The 22817-nt window shown below is 34.9% G+C and overlaps 1 protein-coding gene across 4 annotated transcripts in view; it reads left to right on the top strand.

Moving 5' to 3' along the window:
- GRM5 (glutamate metabotropic receptor 5) overlaps window positions 1-22817 on the top strand; it is a 536965-nt gene that overhangs the window by 182339 nt on the left and 331809 nt on the right. For all 4 annotated transcript variants that reach the window (XM_060605397.3, XM_060605400.3, XM_060605396.3 and 1 more), the window contains exon 3: window positions 13511-13760. In XM_060605397.3, coding sequence (XP_060461380.2) covers window positions 13511-13760 — 250 coding nt within the window. The remainder of the gene's footprint in view (window positions 1-13510; window positions 13761-22817) is intronic.

The following is a 22817-nucleotide window of genomic DNA, read 5'->3' as shown; positions in this document are numbered from 1 at the left end:
CATTACTACAGTATTCTTTCTTTCTTTTTTTTTTTTTAAGAAAAAAGTTAGTTTATGGGGTGCGTGGGTGGCTCAGTTGGTTAAGCATCTGACTTCAGGTCAGGTCATGATCTCGCAGTCCATGGGTTTGAGCCCTGCGTTGGGCTCTGTGGTGACAGCTCAGAGCCTGGAGCTTCCTTTGGATTCTGTGTCTCCCTCTCTCTATGTCCCTCCCCCTCTCATGCTCTGTCACTGTCTGTCTCTTAAAAATGAATAAATGTTAAAAAAAAAAAACGGTTTTTTTTTAGTTATCTATTTTGAGAGAGACTGAGACACCACTAGTGGGGGAGGGAAAGAGAGAGGGAGACAGAGAAACCCAAGCAGGCTCTGCACTGTCAGAACAGAGCCCAGTGCAAAACTTAAAACCATGAGATCATGACCTGGGCTGAAACCAAGAGTCAAACACTTAATTGACTGCACCATCTAGGCGCCCCATTAAGGTATTCTTTGTTAAGTGCAATGCAGATGTCATCTGCTTTCTCAAACCCTTTTCATTGTGCCTCTTCATCTGTCGAGTTAGGACCTCCCCACTGTGATCTTGGCCTGGATCTGGTCCTTTTTGTCACCTCTGAGGTGGGAAGATTGGGTCTTTATCACATGCTTATCCATCTCAACCCGTGCTTGTTCTTTTAACTCCATCTGGAATGCTATCTCCCAATTGACCAAATCCATTCCTTCTGTAAGACCCAACTTAATTCTACTTCATGTGCAGGCCTTTTACTGAACCCAATCAGAAGTGATATAATATTCCTTTTTCCACCACGAAACTTTCACCTTTACAGTATTGAATCTTTACAAAGGAGTCTGAATTATAGGCACTGTAACCTCAATGGCCTTTTCAAAGTCCTAGAATAACCAAAAATAACAGAGACCATTGGCTAGCAGAATCTTAAAAGATTTTATTGGCATATCCATTGTGTGCTGGCAACAGTTCATAGAGGTATGCGTAAGAGAATTTTTATATTTTCAGTAGCCTATTGTTAAGCTTAGCCATTATTAAAAATTGATTTATTTAATTTATAATTAAATAAATTTTTAAAAATTAAATTATCAATAAATTCTAATGAAAACAGATTATTATTAATTATTTTACCACATTTTAGTTTTCTGTACTCTTTAGGCTATTTACAGTGACCGTAGTTATATGGTCAGTATACTATATTGGTATGCTACTGTGCATTCCCTTCCAACTCCATTTTTACTGACCTCATATCAGTAGCTTGAAATTGGTCATGGTGGGAATATTTACACTGTAGAGATTGGCAAATCTCTAAAAACCAGGGCTTGTTTTTTATTGTCTGGACTTAAAATGTTGGAGAAAATCTTAACCATTCAGATTAAACTTAAGTTTGTCAAATCTGTAGCCATAACATTGTGATTGCACAATATGTAAAAAATATTCTTCTAGCATTTGAAACCATTTTGTGATTCAGCAAATAAGTTATTTGTATCATTGATCAGTAAGCAGAGTTCTAAGTACAATTATTTGGCTTCACTTTTATCAAACACATTAACATATGTAAAAATTTCAGTTAATATTCATATAAAAATGCACTGGTCAATTGTAAACATACATTGCCTGTGGATATAAGATTTTGGCAAAATTCAGTGAAAGCCTTTTGTGAAAGTTAATTGGCTATATTAAATTTATAATAAAGAACTTGTGCATTTTATTATTTTTTAAAGTGTGTGCTACATGAATTTTATAATCAGTAATATTTGTAACACATACACACAGAAAACATTTCCCTTCAGAGAGGTAGTTGTTAAACATTTACCACCAAGCATCCCTCATATCATGGGAGATAAGCAAACACCTCGTCGAAAGCTAAAAAAAAAAAAAAACAAAAAAAACAAAAAAAAAAACAACAAAAAAACCAAAAACAAAAACCAGAAGCACTTGCAAATAAGTTAAATAACCCCAATATTTGGGGTGCCTGGGTGCCTCAGTTGGTTGATTGTCCAATTCTTGGTTTCAGTTCAGGTCATGATCTCATGAGTTGTGAGATTGAGCCCCATAGCACAGAGCCTGTTTGGGATTCTCTCTCTTCCTCTCTCTCTCTGCCCCTTTACTGCTCATGTTCTGTCTTTCCCAAAATAAATAAATAAACATTAAAAAATTAAACCCAGTGTTTTACCTCCCCAATATCAGATATCACTTAAGATACCATTTCAAATCTTCTTGGTTTCCTCTGTTTCCAGGCCTTTGTTCTTAGTTTCATTCCCCGGCCAACAATACAATAACCAACTTTCCTTAACCTTGCCTTAAAACAGACATTTAGACACTCCTAGGGAATTTTTGGTATACACACACACACATACACACACACACACACACACACACACACACACACGCACACACATCTCATTTACAAGGAAATGTACATTTCCCCCTGTAGGTTTCCAGTTATGATCAGCAGACAATTTTATTTATTTTTTTTTATCAGCAGTTTTAATTCTTTTAGAAATATATTTAGGGAGTTTAGTTCTCCCTTGGTTTGACACATATAAAAACGAATGTATTTTGTCTGGTGGAGAGTTCATTGAATTGTTGGAATCTTATAACAAATTGACATGAGAACATGAAGGAGACAAAAAGAAAAAAGCCTTATCAGACTAAGCAGATCTTATGAAGAATGAGATATCTAAAAAAGACCAACTAATACTTGATATGATGTCCAGAAAGTATAGGAAAACAGATTATTGAATTCAGTATAGTTAAATAAATTGCAAAATTTCCCACTTTTATGAAGACTATTTTTCATATATTACCAGAGACATTTTTCTGATACCTTTCCATTAACTCTGCATCAAGTAGAAGTTCTGATTCTTGAAACATATAAATTTACAAAGCAAACTTAACTTAGGAATTATCCATAAGGCTCAGAATACATATTGTGAGACATTGAAAATGGAATTTGGAGCAACCATATGTAAAAGGAATGGAGAAAATGGTTACAATTCTCTTCATAATTATTACAATATAACAAAACCACATAAGATGCAGGTCTAAAACTTAAAGGATCCTTAGAGTGCATATCATTTTATAGATACAGAGAAAAAAATCAGAAAAAAAGTTATGTGGTTTCTCCAAGACCATGCAGGTGGTAAGCTGAATAACAAGTTTCAAAAACTGTCCCCTTATGCTACCCAAGGTGCAGGTTCCTGAGCTGTGCAACCCTTCACCATAGACTTTATCTTAGTCCAGCTCAGCCCCTTTGGATGACAGCGAGTGCAGAGCAACTTCAATAGCAGAGCTGCTTTGCACAGCTGTTTATAATAGATGCTCCACAATAATTTTTAAATGAGAAATCAATGACCCTGGAGGGCATTATGCTAAGGAAAATAAGCAGAGACACACAAATACTGTATGATCTGACTTACACGTGAAATCTAAAGGAGCTGAACTCAGAAAAACAAAGGGTAAATTGGTGGTTGCTGGGGCAGAGGGGTGGGAGAAATGGGGAGATGTTTTTCAAAGGGTACAAACTTGCTGGTATAAGATGAATAAATTCTGAGGATCTAATATACAACATAGCAACTGTAGTTAACAATACTACATTGTATACTTCAAAGTTGCTAAGAGAGTAGATCTTAAATATTCTCATCAAAAATAAAGAAACTATGTGAAATGATGGATATGTTAACTAACTTTATTATAGTAATCATTTTCATATATATATATATATATATATATATATATATATATATATATATTCATCACATTTGCACAGTAAACCTGGGGGAAAAGTTAATACTCATTTTCTAGACTACATTTATTGAACAAATACTTAGGCTGCCTAAACTCTAGCGAAAAAGGGTAATTAAGACGTAACCCCTTTTGCTGATTAGTTCATAGTTTTTTAGAGAGTCAAACAAATAAATAATTACAATAAAACATGAAAAATCTTCTGATATTGGAGGTGGTCAGTGAGAGCACAGTAGAGGGTATATATTTAGATCTGGAGGGTTAGGGAGTTCTGTCACTTTCCTCTGAGTCTTGAGTATGAGCCAGAAGTAGCTACACAGAAGAATAGCTCAGGAAAAAGGAGTGTGTGAAATCTAGAGATGTGAAAAAACATGGTGTATTTGGCGATTGGTATATTCTTTGGTGTGGCTGAAACATGTGCTATATGCATAAAAAAATGCAGGCAGTGAGTCTAGAGAAAAAGATTAGACACTAGATGATAAAAAATCCTTGGTATCATAAAGTGTTCTAAGAGGTTTAGATTCTAGCTGAAATATACAGGATGTCAATATTCTCTAAATGTATAATTCAGTACTCTCGAATAAAGATATGAGTATATAATTGTGTGTATGTAATTTTAAGAAAGGGTAAAAAGAAACAAGTGATATTAATTTTAAAAATACACTTTATTTAACCCAAAACATCAAAAATTTTATCATTTCAACATATACTATCACAAAGTGTTAATGGGGATTTTTACATTATTTTATCATATAGTCCTTGAAATCTATTTTGTTTTATCATGGCAGAATATCTTAATTTGAATTAGCCATATGCCAAATGCTCTATAGCCACATGTGGCCAATGGCTACCATAATGGACAGCATAAGTCTGAACTACAGAAAACTGTCACCAAGACCATAATCCTAGAATACATATTGCATGGTTGGCCAACTCCTGAAAGAAGCTTAATTTGGCAATGACACCACAGCCATTGCACTACATTCCAATTCTTTCTGCTCATTTCTCAGTCCTGCAGTAAATGATGGTCCAGACAGATATTTCTAAACTGAGTCCCTGCTGTCTGTATTGTGGGAGTTATAGTCCTTCCAGACAGAATCTAACAACCGCAGAAGCCAGATAGGACAGATATAAACTGGAGAAGGCAGAGGCAGGCCAGGGAGCTGCTGTCAGAGAAGTTACTTCTTTTCAGCAAAGTCTGTCAAGCTTGAACAGCTTTGGCTGTGCTGCAGAGATTTTCTGCCTTCAGCTGAGATGGGGGAATTTCCGGGTTGCCATTAGATCCAGTTAGAATCCAGGATCATAGGTGACTTGTGAGCTAAAACAGGCAAAATGAATAACTCACCAACCTACCCGACCCATTGACACACAGTTCTATATAGAGGTTTGTCCTTTCTGTGGAAATGGAATCACTCTTAATGAGACATGCACCACAGGCTTTAGCTGTGAAGTTGACAGCTTACAAAAAAGAAGGAAGTTGAATTCTGGAGGGTTAGAGCAGGAATCTGGGTCATAGTTTCTGTCTCGGCTTTTTTTATTTTCCTCTAGGAAGAATAGTCAGAAAACCAAATGAGTTGACAACTCCATTATTTTTAAGATTATTAATAAAGTGATATTTTTCATTTTGCAAATCTCAATTTCAGCTACAATAACAAGGTAATAATTGCAACACTGCAGAATTTTTGATAGAAAAACAAGGTTTTTTTTTTTTTTTTTTTTTTTTATCTTCCTTCTGTCCCTCTGCAGTCATTCTTCCCTTACCAGCAAAGATTTAGTTAAGTAACAAATAACAGATGATATGGCAAGTCTATTTCCAAAAGCCCCCTCTTATTTTACAGGCCTTTGTCTATAGAAAAGCTGTAATTAAGCATGTATGTTTCGTAGGAAGGCTTTGATATTTAAACACCAATTCTCAGCAGTGATGTGGATTAGATAATTTAGTGCTAAACCATATATGTCTATCATATATTTAGTCATTAGGCAAAACACTTGTTAAACAATGTATGTTTGCTGAGATTAATTCTGTTCAATAGTATCAAGCATTGGTTTCAAATGAAACATTTAGTGGTGAGTAAATCCTTTTGGAAGAACCACAGAACTAAATGAGCAATTCTCACTCAATGCTTTAAGGATATAATATGCTGTAGGAAGAGAGCCTAGGCTTTTAAGTTTGACAGATGAAGCTATCAGTTATTTCACAAATTCCTTAGCATAAATACTTTAAAAATGTGAGAAATAATAGCCACCTCAAGAATTGGTTGGTTTAAATAATGATTAATAAATTATTATTAGTAGTAATATTGGAAGTGACCAATATTATTATTAACCTTTTACCAGTTAATGCCAAATGATCTAGATTGATGATGATGATGATGATGATGATGGTGGTGGTGGTGGTGGTAAAAATGATCATATATTGAGTACTTACTCTGTCTTGGGCTAAGCCTTTCACCTGAGGTACCCCTATCTAAAAATAAACAAAATTTTTCCTTTGATTGCCGCATTCTCTGCCAATCACCACCATTCCTCTTTGCTTCTCTTCACTGCCAAGTGTTTCAAAATGTTGTCAATATATTATCTTCATTCTTTTACTCCCATTCACATACAACCTTCTCTCATCTTACTTTACTATTCACATAATTAAGGTACAAAATAAATGCAAAGCATTTTGTTATGATGGTTTGCATGACAATACATTGTCTTGGTTTCTTCTTCTTCATTGTCTCTGTAACCTTTTCCTTCTCAATTAATGCATAAATATTTGAATTCCTTTGGATATAATCAGAGCCCTCTTCCCTTCACATCCTACAATTTCATCTCTTACTGTTGCTGTCCATATTCTAATGGTCTCAATAGTTCCAATTTAGATTTCTATTCTCTGAGCCAGAATGTCCTTATTCATTTTTCTGTTTGGCATTCCTACTTAGCTATTTCAAAGATATTTAAAAATAAATTCTAAAACTTGATCTTTCTTTTTTTCTAAATTTGGTTCCCTTTCTGTTTGGTCTATCTCAATTATTTCAACACAGTTATATGGATTAGAGTTATAGGACTGTGTACATCTCACAACTTTTAATTCTAAGGCTCAGCAACTTATAGTACAGAACCAAAGATGGGATTCAGAGTTGTTGTATTTAACATATGTGACAGTTACAACTCTCATGTATTCTTTCCTTATTTGATTTCCTGTCCTCTACCATGCATTGATTTGTATAGTCAAATTGTATCTTTGCTTTTAAGATCAAATTCCTTTTTGTAGCCTTTTTTCCTGGTAGCCAGTGGAAAATTCACCAATGTAGTATACTGTTCTGCTACTGCTCAGTACATATTTTTCTGACCATATTCAGTAGCCCTGGTTAATAGTCCCATAAATAATATTTTATATATATAGTTCAAATTCTAAGGTTTTTTTCTGCTGAATTCACTATTGGAATATTGCTCAAATGTTGCTTAAGTAATCCATGCCTTGAGTAATGACTAAAGTGATTTTGCTAAATGATATCTTTCTAGTACTTTCAATAATAAAACACTTTTTTTTTTTTAACGTTTTTTATTTATTTTTGGGACAGAGAGAGACAGAGCATGAACGGGGGAGGGGCAGAGAGAGAGGGAGACACAGAATCGGAAACAGGCTCCAGGCTCCGAGCCATCAGCCCAGAGCCTGACGCGGGGCTCGAACTCACGGACCGCGAGATCGTGACCTGGCTGAAGTCGGACGCTTAACCGACTGCGCCACCCAGGCGCCCCAATAATAAAACACTTTGAATAAGATATCATCATGTCCTATATCACACTGAATGCTGTGCTATCTGGGTCATGTCATAGAAAGACTCCAAGGTAGGGTTTGAAATAATTGGTGCAAACTTGTAAATCTGTTTGTTAGCAAAAGTTTTCATAGCAGAGGCATTTATAATAATTCATGGAGTCATGATAAGGGTACATGATAGATGATAATGTTTTATGTACTCAAATCCTTTAGCTTTAAAATCTTCCCATTAATTATATCTCTAGCATCCCAAACATCTAAATCTCAGTTCTGTGGGCCTATTTAGGAATATTCCTTGGGCCATTTAACTTTCTTCTTTCTTTTCATTGAACAAAAATATGTACTACATATACATTGTTTTTGTTGTGAGGATATAAATGCCTACTTTGAAGAACTTTATTGTCTAGTAGCAGGAGACAAACATAAATGAGTGCAATATAGAATTTGGAATTGCTATACTTACTGCACAGATGGTTATAATGAGGGAGAAGACATTTTTAAAAAAAGAACATCTTTATAAAAGAGATAGTAATACAGTGAAAAGAGATGTTTGTCTCTCTGGCTTTTCTCCCTTCTAGTTGTTTTAGTTAACCACTAGTTGAACTAAGACATAGCCCACTCAACAAGGACAGTTTTGGCTAAGATCCCATGATGAACATTTATGGCCCCATGAAAGAGCAGGAAGTGGTGATGGGATACTGATTTATTGATCCTATTCACACATATTCTGGGGGATGGTATCATGCCAGGCAGTAACTCCTATGAGAAATCGCAGTGTTTTCCTTCACTGGTAGTTGTCAATAAAAACAAACAAACAAACATTGTTTGTAATAGCAATTAGATATTAGTAGTAAAGGCCAATTGGAATACATTTTTAAATCACAGTTTATATTGAGAATCTTCATTTCTTTTTTGACAAATAATAATTTGAGCCAACTGAAAGGAAAAAATGTTTTAATATGCAACATCAAGCTCAACATTTTTTTAAAGTGAATTATAATTTCCTAAGGTGAATACTTTTTAAAAAGTAGTTATAAGGTAAATGAACCACAATTATAAACTTCTCTAACAATTATAAGTAACAAAATTATTCCCTTCAGTATTATAAAATAAATAGGCTAAATGTTTAAATATCTAGAGTCTACCATGTGCTTAGTGTTATATCTGTACTTAATTAATTCATTAATATTTATTAAATGAATAACTAGGCTACACTATTCCCTGTAGGAAGATCCTTGAAAAGGATAGTCGAGTAGGTCAACTTAGTTCCACGAGTGTATGCTGGGCAGTGTTATGGAGATATGGCCTATATCCTAAATAAGTATACAGTCTGGGCAGTTGAGGTGAACCAGAAGGAATGGGTAAGATTTCAACATCAAGACATGAGGAAAGGGTATTCCAGGTGGAAAGAGCATCATGAATAAAAGTGATTAAGTAGGAATGTGTTGGGCATCCAAGGGACATAAAGAAGAGCATAGTAAGAAATAAGACCCATAAATGTAATATTTGGTAAGGTTTTGAATAAATGGAAGACAGAAGATGGTGAAAGGTTATGTTACCATGTAAGCTTCTATGGAAGGAATAGTGATGGTCTGATTATGGTGGGAGAGGTAGGAGTACAATGGAAAAAAAAATAAACAAATGTCAAAGAAAAGTATTTGAGTCTTTTTAGTATAATTCTATTAACTTAATTTTTATTCTTATGATAATTTCCCCCAACACACACACAATTTATAAACGTGAACCATATCTCAAATGTATATTGTGCCAGGAAAATCTCTCACTTTCTAGATATATCCTGTTTATATTGCCATACTTTATTACCTTAATATGAAAGTATGTTTAAGCCTCAGTAACAGCAGTGGTTACTGATACTGATTGGTACCATCTGAAAGAGCCGTTATCTTTGATTATACATTATATACTAAAGGATTGTTTAGTGCCTTTAAACATAAAGTTCAAATAAATAATCTTAGGTTAGAAGAAAGATTTGAATTTATTCTTTAGCCAGTTTTGTTTTCAGTGTGCACTTTGGAGGCCCAAATGGATGCAGGTACTTCCAGACGACATGACATAGGTCAAATAGTACCAGTGAAAGCAACTATTTACAATTGTCCCTATCTCCTTTTCAATTTCAATAACTTTAAATTATGTTATTAAATTTTCTTCACTCAAACTTGTACTTTATATTTTTCAAAATCTAATAGTACAGAAGGGTAAAAAGTGCATTTTAAGGTTCTTTTTCTGTGTTTTACCTTCATATTTCTGAGTAGGAACATATGCTTTTTTAGTGCCTACTTTTTAATTTATGGACAACAGACATCTCTTAATTCATGTATCTTCCCTTAATGTAATTACATTAATAGATTAGTCTCTTATTTTTTAGATTCCAACAATTCTCTTAACCATTTCTCTTTCAGTCTCTAAATCTTGACTTCCAGATTGTGCGTGAAGGATTTCAACACCCAAACTCACCCTGCTTCCACTTCTCAACCTATCATCTTTTTCTTTAATTTTTTTGTAAAGGTTCATCAGATTTACTTCTGTTGCATAATGAGTTTTTTACTTTGTCTATATGTAGATTCATAAAGTTGAAAATCAGTAATAGGCATTTGCATTATTGCAACTATAAGTAGTGCAAGCTAAGAGTCCAGTAAAGCTATGATTATATTTTCTTCAGATAATTCCAAATCACCAGCCCTTTGCTGTTTAAAAGAGTGTCCGATGGATTCCTTCCTGCTTTTACCAGTTACTTAAAATGAAGCCACAAACCACTTTCATATTCTACACCATATCTTCCTTTGTCACTTTTATTTCCCTGTTAGAAAAATAAACTTTGTTTCCTTAGTTCTTTCTCATTCTGTGCATTGCTTGGAATCTATTTCATTTCCTGTAATAAATTTATGAACTTTTTAAGTTTCCCCTTTATTTTCATTTTTTATTTATTTATTTATTTATTTATTTATTTATTTATTTATTTTAAATATGTATTTTTTTTGAGAGAGAGGGAGAGTGTGTGCCCAGATGAGCTGGGGAGGGGCAGAGAGAGAGAGAGGGAGAGAGAGAATCCCAAGCAGGCTCCACACTGTCAATGCAGAGCCCAACACAGGGCTCGATTCCATGAACTGAGATCATGACCAGAGCCAAGATTAAGAGTTGGATGCTTAACTAACTGAGCCACCCAGGTGCTCCTCTCCTTTATCTTTAAATGTGTAATTCCAGAATATAGTCTTTAGATCAGTTACAGAAAATCTCAACATTTCAGGCCTCCAAATTTTATTGGAATGAATGGAATACATACTCCCATTTTTAATATCCAAATTACCATGGCTTGCTTTTATTAAATCAAAATTATTCTGCAGAATTTTCATGCCACACACATAATGAAACTATTTCCTATTTTAGTTTTAAAGAGTACTGCTTGGGTTTTGTTCTCAGAAAATCATATTTCCCCAACTAATTTAAGTTCATTCTTTAATCCAATGTTGAGTGTTAATGCTGTTGGCTCCATTATTTGTTTTAGATGCTCCAGGAGAGAGCAGTTTAGATTCTGAACTAGAACATTCTATAGTCCCAATAGGTGCAATTAATTGGGTTCAGTCTACCTATTAGATATGTTGTATATTTAACATATATTGTCTTATAATATATATTATAATTATGTATAATGTTTATTGTTATATATAATATTGTATAATAACAATTGTATATAATTATAAAATAATTATAAGCATTTCTTATAATATTTAAACTAGATATAATGTTTAACGTATATAATATACAAAATATCCATATATTAAGCAGTGTTACCTCTGATTTTCAGGTGAAAAAGCTAGATTTAGAGAGACTGTCCAAGCTAAATTAGAACTCAGATCTCTCCAATAACAAGATTCTCTCCCTATTACAAGCTGCTTCCATATAATTTACCATATAAACAAAAACAATGTTAAAATGTTGTTGGGAGAAGTGCTAAAGATTATGGGTTTGTCAGATATTTTTTCTTGTTTAACTGTGAATATATTGAGAACTTTTATTATTGTCATCACGATCACTGTGTACCTAATTTCACATTATGTATGCAAATACCCCAGCATTAATGATAGTATTAAGTGCAAGATAGTCAGTTGAAAAATAGAGGTCGCTAAAAATAAACCGGAGAATAATAGATTACTCAGATTAGTGTAAAGCTAGTAATTAAGGCCCTTGGGCACATTTTTCAGAGGGGGTCCTTTAAACTTTGTTAATTGCAAAATAGCTATATTGCCCACTTGCCATCATCATCAAGGTTCCTTGTTATTTTATTTCTGGAGAAAAAGGAAAGATGCAGCTGTCCCATCAGTATTTGTGGTCGGGACTTAAGCTGTCCTGCCCTGCCCTTTACAGTTTATTCATGAAGATAAAACTACACAAAAACCACCCTCAATGTCTGAGGATCTCATTTGCAGCAAAATACCTGTGCTGTAGGAAAACATACATAGGGTCAGGAGTGAGAAGATCTATGTTTAAACCAAGACTCTGCCACCTATTTGCTAAGTGTGAACTTCAATTTTATCAGTTGTGAGTGGAATTGGAAGATAATATTACCTCTATCACAGAGTTGGTGTAAGGAGCAGTGAGCTATAATCTGTATGAACAGACTTCAAAGATCAAAATGTTATATAGATATACGTATTTATAAGTTATCTCTACTATACTCATATAGTGAAGCCAATGCAATTGAATGCCTTGTACTTCTTTATTCATTTGAGATCCCCTCATGGTGAAATTCCAATCCTTGGTCTAGTTGATTGTTAGGCTAGTTACATCCTTATGTGCCCCGTAGCTTGGTTGTCTTGTAATAGGCTCCTATATTCTTAAAATCTTTCCCCCTTATCCACCTAATCTTTTGGAAACTCAGAAAATGAGCCTGTTATGATTTATAAAGCCTTAAAATGCTCTAAAAATATCGAAAATTGAAGTATCATGACCTTTATATCAGAAAAAGAAATGTAGATATAATTGGGCTTCTGAGTCTTCCAAAAGTCAGCCATGGATGAGTGGAGGGAGCAGAATCTGCACTCTTAGATTTGAGAATTCGGTGCAGCCTTCCACCTACTGGGTATGTAACTTTGAGTAAGTATAAACCTAACCATCTCATCTGTTTTCTTATCTGCAGAATGGAGGTCATAATGCATACCTCAGTATATTATCGTGAGAGTTAAGTGAGACCACATATATAAAGGTCTTGGTACACTTCCTGGCATACAGTTGATTGTCAGTATTGATCACCACTTTCCATTAATTTAAAGGACCACCATCAGTCCTTGGCTCCCCAAATTTGCAGAGGACATTGGAATTATTCCCCAAAATCACTAACTTCCCTGTGGTTGTGTAGAATGAAAATTTAAATATTTTTCATAAGCTTATACATTTATCTGTAACAAGACTGAAATCTCAATGATCTGGAATTTTTTGGTTGGGATAAAGCCACTAATACTTATGATTGCTAATAGAATATAATATGCATAATATTCTATAAAAATATAATACCACACAACATATAATATTCTACAACAACATCTATACTATATTTAATATATGTATTATATCTTTAAATACAAGAATCTGATCTGGTGGGATGAGACGGTCACGCAGTGAGAAGCAAAGGGAAGTGAGATAGTATAAAAATACAGCAGATGAAAGTCTTCTATCATCTCACACTAGAATATGAACTTTTTAAGTAAAGGAGGTGCTGAATTGCTTTTGCTTGTGCTTTTTATACTATTTTCTCTCTCAGTGGAAAAAAATGTTTAAAGTTCAATACATATAATGTAATTTCATTGTAAATTGCCTAAAGTGAACAAGTTAGTGAAAGAGCAAAAACTTATTCAGGTCTTCAGGCTCCAAGTTCAACACTACCAAATGACCATCATGCTCCCAGCCCTTCACACTCTAATTGGACTCAGTGCATCCAGCACTCTCATTCACTACCCCTCTACTTATCTCTTTTCACACAGGCAACTATGGAGAAAGTGGGATGGAGGCTTTCAAAGATATGTCAGCCAAGGAAGGAATTTGCATCGCTCATTCTTACAAAATCTACAGCAACGCAGGGGAACAGAGTTTCGATAAGCTGCTGAAGAAGCTCAGGAGTCACTTGCCCAAAGCCCGGGTGGTGGCCTGCTTCTGTGAGGGCATGACTGTGAGAGGTCTCCTGATGGCCATGAGGCGCCTGGGTCTAGCAGGAGAATTTTTGCTTCTGGGCAGGTGAGTGGCAAAGAGAGAATTCACATGAAGGTAATAATTTGGAAACATAAAATGGTGTATTTTGGTGCATAAGGACAGATGCTTTGGAAATTTAATCTGTGTAGTAGAAGTAGAACTTAAATATCATAAAACAGCAAAGCCTGGAAATAATCATGGAAAATAAGTAGATTTGCCATGTGCTGATTAATGATGATAACAGGAATCAACACATGAGATAATGATTACTTCAGTCTTAAAAAAATGGCTGTAAGGAAATGAGATGGGTTCTTAGAGAATTGGATAATTTCATCATTCCCTCAGGAAATAAACACTTTGAGACTTTTTGCTGTTGCTTTTGAAATTGATTTTAAAAATAGTTATATAAACTTGTTTCTATAATATAGAATCCTAGAATTTTAAGTTTGAAAGTAAGGAATTCCTTCAGGACTAATTTTTAAAAGCACTGGAAATGGATTCATTATTTTACATTACAAAAGTGTTATTACATTGCCTGATCACCTACATTGTTACCAGACAAGTTTCTAAAACATTAACTTCTACAGGGATTGACTTTAATTATCTGGATAATTCACTTGATTGGCACAACTCGGCTTATTGCCTGCTGATGCTGTTGAATCAGAATGTTAGAGTTCTCTTAGAAAAACAGAAATAGTAGTGTGTGTGTGTGTGTGTGTGTGTGTGTGTGTGTGTGTGTGTAAGGAGAAAGAGATACTCAGAACCAATGGTACAGTTCTGGTCTGAAAGCTGGCAGACTTGGGACCCAAGAAGAGCAGATGTTTGGGTTCAGTTCTGAAGGCCAGAAAAGACCAATGTCCCAACTCAAGCATTCATGAAGGAAGAGTTCCCTCTTATTCATTCTTTTTTATTCTACTCAGGTCTTCAATAGGTTGGATGAGGGCCACCCACATTAGGGAATCAAGCTTCACCACTTAGTCTATTGATATATATGTTAATCTCACCTGGAAAGACCCTCATAGACACACCCAGAATAATGTTTAGCCAAATATCTGGGCATCCCCTGACCCAGTAAATTGTCACGTGAGATTAGCCATCACAGTTAGTAAAATGACCCCATAGTTTGACTTTGTGGATGCAGTTCACTGTTCTATAACTTTAAAAAGTTTTGTTATTGCATATCTTGTTTTAGTAGGCAGCCAATTAAAAAAAAAGAGAAAACCTTCAGAACCACTGCATCTTTCTCAGTATTTCTGTCCACAATAGAATGCTAACTCACTTGTTAGTAATTTTTAATGGCTCGTTAAAGAAAACATGCTTCCTTTATTTTCTAAATGCTTAACTGACCTTCTGTGATCAGACTTGGCTCCTGCTTGGCTACATTTTATGACAGCCACTTTATGTACCTAATGCTTTTCTGTCTGACCTGATGGCAATAGATTGATGGGACTATTTTAGTATGAGGCCAACTATCCTTCATAAAAATGATATCGAGTGAGATTCCTTTTTCACTGATGTCATACATTTCATCTAAAATCATCCCTAGTTGGCAAGAGTGATGCACCAGTTAGTTTCATACAACTCAGGAACATTCTCACTGCCAATATTAAATTCTAAAGTGCAGTGTTACCACTGGGGTAAAAAGAAAAGGAAATAAAGAAGCTAGCTTTAAACCATCCTGTTTTCCTTCTAGGGTATAAGAGATTCTGTAGCTCCTATCTGCTACTTTGCCAACATTAATGAGACAAATCGGCAGTATTTGTTTTTTAGCTATATGATTTGTCAACATGTAAATAGTTTTTGATCACATGTACACAAGGAAAATAGGTAGGTATTCACTATATTTGCCATATTCCATCTATATTTTTTATTACCAACAGTACCACAAGGCCAAAATTCTATATTTTATATATACAGATATATGTTATATATCTATATATATGTTATTTTTAAGTAATCTCTACACCCAATGTAGGGCTCAAACTTACAACCCCAAGATCAACAGCTGCACACTCTACTGACTGAGCCATCCAGGTGTCCCTATTTTATATTTTTAAATTTTATTTTGTATATGTCATTTATTGGAAGTTCTCTCCATATCATTTAATTCATGGAATAAGAGATGCATAACTTTTACTTAGGTTTCTTAATCACTTCATTAATTGGCTAATAATAATTCAACATTTACTTGAGCACCAGTTCATTTCACCTTAGAGGAGTTTTGTTAGAAAAGCCATTCTTACTTACGACTTCAAAAAATAGGTTCCTATAGTTTCCACCTCTTGGCTCATATTCTTTTCTTTGAAAGTAACGTGATAGTCTTTCAGATATTTGGTAACAGTATGATGGTCGGTCCCCTTCATCTTCCCTTTGGGATGTTCCTACTTCTTCCTTTTCTACTTCTTCATGGTGAAATGGCACTCTAGGTATTAATAAAACCATTTATCAAGACCATTTGTAGAATAATTTATGAACTGTTTTGTGCCAATTACTACTCTAAGCTCTGTACATGTGTTGTTTCATTTATTTATTTGATAGATACTGACTGGCTGTTATACGTTAAGATGGTTGAGATATGTCAGTGAATGAAACAGATAATACTCACTACCTTTATGGACCTTGCAGGTGGTAAATTAGATAGAAGGTGGAGAGTGCTATGAAAGAAAAAATAAATGAATCTAAGAACAACTTCATGTTGAATTCTATTATCATCCCCATTTTATAGACAAGTATTCTAAGTCTCAATTTATATTGAGTAATAGTGATGTGGAGAAGGCCATATAGATGTATGCATTGAAAACAAAATTAAATATAAGTCTGTGTAATTGTAGAGACTGAGCATTTAGCACTGTGTTCTATTACTTTTCAGTAAATTTAAAATATTCCTATTCATAAGAGTGGAGGTCAAGGGTAGTGAGCAGAAAGGCAAAATTTAATAATTATGAGAATATTTAGTTCATTTACTCACTCTCATTTTCCAAGTGAGGAAACTGATACCCCCAAAGTTTGGATAACATGGTCAAGGTCACACAAAAGCCCAATTGCTGTGGCCCATAAGCCAGTGCTTTTCTCTACCAGACTGTCTCCTGTAAAAGAGAAACAGTGGACGGGGCGCCTGGGTGGCTCGGTCGGTTAAGCATCTGACTTCGGCTCAGGTCATGATCTCGCGGTCTATGAGTTCGAGCCCCGCGTCGGGCTCTGTGCTGACAGCTCAGAGCCTGGAGCCTGTTTCAGATTCTGTGTCTCCCTCTCTCTCTGCCCCTCCCCTGTTCATGCTCTGTCTCTCTCTGTCTCAAAAATAAATAAGCGTTAAAAAAAATTAAAAAAAAAAAAAAGAGAGAAACAGTGGAGAAGTTGTCTGATAACAAACTCCAAGTTCTTCATAGATTCTGGGTATGTAAAGAAACTATCTTAGATAATTCAAATTTAAGTTAGCATTTTTATTTTAACACTACCCCCTAAAAATTCAGTTCACCCTATAACTCCTATAGTTGACACACAATGTTACATTAGTTTCAGGCATACAGTTTAGTAATTCAACATCTCTATATGTTACACTATGCTCACCACAAATGTATGTACCATCTGTCACCATACAATGCTATAACAGTATCATTGACTATATTCTCTATGATGTACTCTTAGTAATTTGAGATTATTTTGTTTGCATATATTCTCCCAATCTCCCTGCATGCTCTTTCCTTCCCCTACCCAACTCAGACCTGGTTGGATGGTTCTTAGAAATTAGAAGTCAAGGCTATGAGAAAGGAATCTATATTCACAGCTTTCTAGAGGGTCCCGTTTTGTTATAAATCTGTCCAGTTGCCATGGGACAGCCATGTTTAATAGGTCATTCAACTAAAATGCATGGTGGGACTAATAAGATAACACTGCTGCTGAGACAACTTCATCGTCAACATATCTCGCCATCTGTACTGCACATCAGAAGGGTGTTAGAGTGATATAGACCTGGCTACTGTGTCTTCTCGCTTGAACTCAGTGTAATCCATTGTCTCATTGCCAATGAAAATGCCCTGTCCAGGTCCCTGAAATAGTCTTGCTAAACATTTTGGCCCTGAAAGCAGAATGGGATCAATAATATGAACAGTAATGAAATTTCTAAAGGTGCTTTTCTAGAATGGATACAGTGTTTTAGTTTTTACTTGAGAAAATATCATTTGAGGTATATTATTTACAAGTTATAAACTTAAATCTGAACTTGGAAACAAGGACCAACTTTTAGCAAATTAACTACTTCAAGATTGGTTTTTATCTTGTCTATAATTAACTAACACTATTTATCTATTTGAATTAAGAATCTCCGTCCTTCAATATGATGATTATTACCAGGCTGCCAGAGGAAATGTACTTAAATTTCAAAGCTATTTGGGAATTATAACCAGTATTTCTTATCAGGAGGTCACTCTACATCAATGTTTTTCAAAATGGAAAGGACAAGAGCTTATTCTAATAAATATCTTTGTGGCTAGAATTACAAACAATTGTTCTACTAGAACTATTATAGTAGGCATTCTTCAGAAGTTGACATTAGTCTTTAATCTTTGCATATCAGGAGTATTCATTCTAAATTAAAGCCATTTTAAAAATAAGTATATTTGCACACTGGGCCATTCATTATCATTTAATTGTGATGAGAAAAAACAAAACAAAACTTAATTTTCATTGAGTTCCTGTTATGTGTCAGGAGACAAGGAGAGAGGGAAAGAGAGTGGGGAAGAAAGGAGGAAACAGTGAGAAGAGAGAAGAGTGGGGGTAGAGGAAGAGAGAGAGATTAATTTAATGCTCTAAGCAATGAATATGTTAAGTTTTAGGTGCCTTTGAGTTTGGTAATAATGACCCCATTTTTTCAGGGGAACAAATTGAGACTCAAAGAGGTTAAATGACTGGAAAAGATCATACCAGTTTCTTATACTAGTGGCCATTCTGAGTATCATGAAGAGAGAAGTGTTAGCAACATAACTGTTTCTACACTTGTGATAAGCTCCATTTAAGTTTGCTTTCTTTTTGCTTTTGTTGTTTTAGGTTACCCTTTGAAAATTAGATAAACTTAATAAAATGCCTGGAAAATTATTGAGCTTTTTGTGATGAATGTATAGTGCAGATAAATCTAGCCAAACTATGCTCTACTTTGCCTGGAGATTTTTATACTTATCCACATTTGAGTTCAGACTAATTGTGTGATGTTCAGTCTATAAACAAGCAGTTATTTAGATGCATCTGACTCAGACCATGTGCAAAACTCTCTAAACCACGAGGGTTGAGTACAGAGGGTAAGGGGAGCATGTGTGAAAAAGTTTGGAGAGGAGCCTAAGAAATAACATTTTCAGCCTTGTAGTATTTTGACATTTATCCCATTATTGGAGAAGCCTTTCTGTGGGAGTAAGAATATGATAGATGTGATAGTTCCAAAGATAAGTTGGGTATAGATTATGGATTAGAAGTGATAGGGTGGATACAGAGGAAACAGTATCCCTAATAAAAATGATACCATCAAGGACTAAGCAGCAGATCAAGAGCTATTTACTAATTAAAATGTGCTTATTATGTATTTGTTATGGTGTTATCAGGGTATATGCATATGTCCAAACTCATCAAAATGTATCAAAATTGATATACAACTCAGTACATTGAAAAAAATCAGTAGGAGCTGTTGGGTGCATTGGATATTGTAGAGAAGCATGGGGAAGACGACAGGAGTGACTCCTAAGATTCTGGTGCTTTATAACAAGATGAGTAATGATCACTACGGAGATGAAGAGAGTTGGAGAAGAATCAGGTGTGAAGTAGGGAGCAGATCATGAGTTCGGTTTTGGATAAACTGCCCTGATGTGCATTTCAAACATAAATATAGCCAAGAAAACTGGAGAATATGTCAGTCTGGAGCTCAAAAGAGGTATATAGCCTGTAAATAAAAATGCATGAATCATCTGAGTAATTTAGATTTATGAACAGAATGCATGAGTATGTAAAATTCAAGTTGGTGAAGTCTGAGAACTTAGCCTTGAAAGAAATCTCAAAATGTTATGATTGGAAAAAGGATGAACTATGAAAAGACCATAGGGAGAAAGCAAATCCAGAGTTGGAGGAGGAAAACCCAGAGAATGTTATGTCATCCCAGCAAGTGTGGAATGTTTAAAGGAGGGGCTACCCGTGTCAAATAATTCTAGATCAAGTGGAAATAATACTGAAAGGGCCTTTGGATTTATTGAGGTAGAAGTAATTGGTGATTTAGCAAGAGATGGACAAATGGAGAAATCAAAGTGGATTGAGAATGAAGTAGCTAAATGTTAAGTAGGAGCTGGGAAAATGAACCCATGGCATGTAAGCCACTGTTTTGTGAGGTTAAACTAATAAATGGAGATTGGAGAATGATAAAACTCTCTCTCAAGGAAAAATTGGGTCAAAAGACAGGTGTTTAACACAGTAGTTCTTTGTTTTCCAAAAATGTAATTTATGATCATGAAAAAATAATTTTAACAGTGAACAAAGCTATACAGTGAAAAGCACTTATATTTTTATACCTGTGTTAGCACAAGGTATTAATAAATTATTTGGTACTTGCTAATTTTATAGGTGAAGACTGTCATCATAGTGTTTTAATTTGTAGTCGTTTATGAGATTCTATGTCTTTCATATGTGAATGAGTGATATATATTTATATTTTCTTTAGACTTCAGGAACTTAGTTTTTTCTGTTTATTTTTCCTTATTGATTTATACAAAAGTATTTTATAAATTAAGTAGTTCATTGACACGTGTAGCAAATATTTTCCCTCTTGTTATTTAATTTTGACTTCGTGGCATTTTGGGCAATGCCAGCCTTTTTCTTTTATGACTCATAAAGATTTGTAACCTGCATACACAGCCCAGTCACAGAGATTTGGTTGTTTAATTTTAGGATCCAGGTAGGATGGGGGTTTAATAAACGAGGGAGGACCCTTAATTCCGTAAAACTCCTAAGATGTGGGAATCAGGGGCTGTTAAAGCAAAGGTGGATGGAGCAAGCTGAGAAGGTTAGTTCCAGAAGTGGAACATATTTTTTTTTAACGAGGTAGGTATGTTTAAAGGTTTAAAAACAGGAAAATCACTTGATAGCCCCCATTTTCTTCCTAATTTTGGAGGCAAGAACAGAATGTGTGTGTGTTACAGGGCTAGGGGTAGCAACGGATTGAGAAGTTGTCACTAAAAGTTGAAAAACAAGGAAAACTACACTGTTAATAAGTGATTTTATATATTATCTTTGTTTTATATTATTCTGTCTGTTACAAGCAAGAGAGAGAGAAAGATCTGTCTATACTATAATGGAGAAATACTCTTAACTGCAAATTTAACATTTGCATATGTACTGTCTCATCAAGTATTGTAATGAATTGTCAATGTTAGGGTTATTTTAAAGGTTGATTAAACAACAGCCCTGTTCTCAAATTAAAAACCAATGGAAATGAGTCAAGGAGATTAATGTATCTCAGCTAATTAGAGACCAAGTCTTTGATCTGTGACCAAATGGACTTCCTAACATGATTCCCCAACCCCAGAGTCACAGCGAGGGCTGGACAATAACAGGACTTTCCTGCTATAGAAGATAGATGGCTTTCAGAATGACAGTAGGAAAACTCAGATTCAGAGTCCAGACTGCTCCATAAGAAAAGAAGAGGCTAAGTCACACCTTCTCAATTCTTCTTCCACCTTACCAGACAGGCCAGTCATTAATTCCCAGAAGGGAGGGAGATGGTAAAGATAAGCTGCATGTTTTCTTTTCGTGCTTTTCCCTCCTGGAGAGGGGAAAGCTCTCTGGAATGCTACTTTGTGAAATTTAGAGTGAGAAATATTCTTCTTACTCTCTCAAGTCCTTTCTGAAGTAGATAAAGAATATTAACTTGACTTCACAAATGAAGACTCTGAGCTCAGAGACATTACCTGTCTCAACAATATCACCATGCTTATTAGATGTGCAGCTGAAATGTAAATGAAACAAGTTGCATTGTAAGGTGCTATGGATCTGACAGCTGAAAATGCCTAGAAGGAGAACATAAGGCCTTAATGTTATTGGACAGAGAAAGATTCCTGTGTGAGGGATGAAAACAACAAATGATTTCAAAGGCCTCCTCCAGTACCGGGGCTTGAGCTTTAGAGGCACCTGTATCTCAGAGGGTTCTGGTAACTTTAAGACAAACTGCACTTGCAAAATATATTTAAGTAAAATTTAAAATAATTGGATGATAATAATAGCTCTTTATGGAGTGCTTTTTATGTAACAAGCCCTATCCTGAGTGGCTGGTTTTCCTGCATTAATTTGTTAACTTTTCATAACATTCCTATTTGAAAGCTATTACTATTAACCTTCTTTTATTACTGAGGCACAGAGAGACAAGCAATTTGCTCTAGATCACACAGGCAGTAAGTGGCAGAGAGGGCATTAGAAGGTGGTCTGTATCCTTAACCACTATGGTAAACTATTGAAATCTCTGATAATTCTTTATTTCAATAATAAACTTGATTCTTATGGTATAAAAGATTAATTTATTTTTCTCTATTACTGAAATAGGCAATATTTAATAAAGAGAAATTAGCAATGAAAGATGACTGTGAAAGAGAGATCCCCCCTCCTCCTCCTCCCCTTACTCCTCCTCCTCCCTCCTAATATAAATAAAATCTAGAGCAATCCAGATTGTGTAAACTAGAAGAATTCAATTATTAGATAGACTCTTCAGTCTGCATTACTATGTTTCCATGGCAACAATCTGATGAAATTTATTTTTCAGCAAACAGAAAAGTGTAAAGTTTCTTTATAAGAATGATCAAGAACCTGTGAAGAAACAAAGGCAAACATAGAATATTATTCTGTGGTGAAACCAGGTGAAATCCCTTTGCTCTTCCCTTGTTTTCTGGAATACTAATATGATTTGGTGGAGTGAATATCTTATGTACAGGTTTCTGTTAGTTTGAGGATACTAGGATATCATTCTAAAACAGGGGCTGGCTAACTAAGTAAGGCCTGTGAATCAAATCCACCTTCTGTTTTTGTAAATAAAGTTTTGTTGGAAAAAACACACTCATTTACACAATGTCTGTGGCTACTTGG

The sequence above is a fragment of the Panthera onca genome, chromosome D1 (assembly GCF_046562875.1).
Source record: "Panthera onca isolate mPanOnc1 chromosome D1, mPanOnc1 haplotype 2, whole genome shotgun sequence".
Lineage (NCBI taxonomy): Eukaryota > Metazoa > Chordata > Mammalia > Carnivora > Felidae > Panthera > Panthera onca.
Note: the sequence above shows the minus strand (reverse complement) of the source record. Positions and strands in the feature narration are given on the sequence as shown.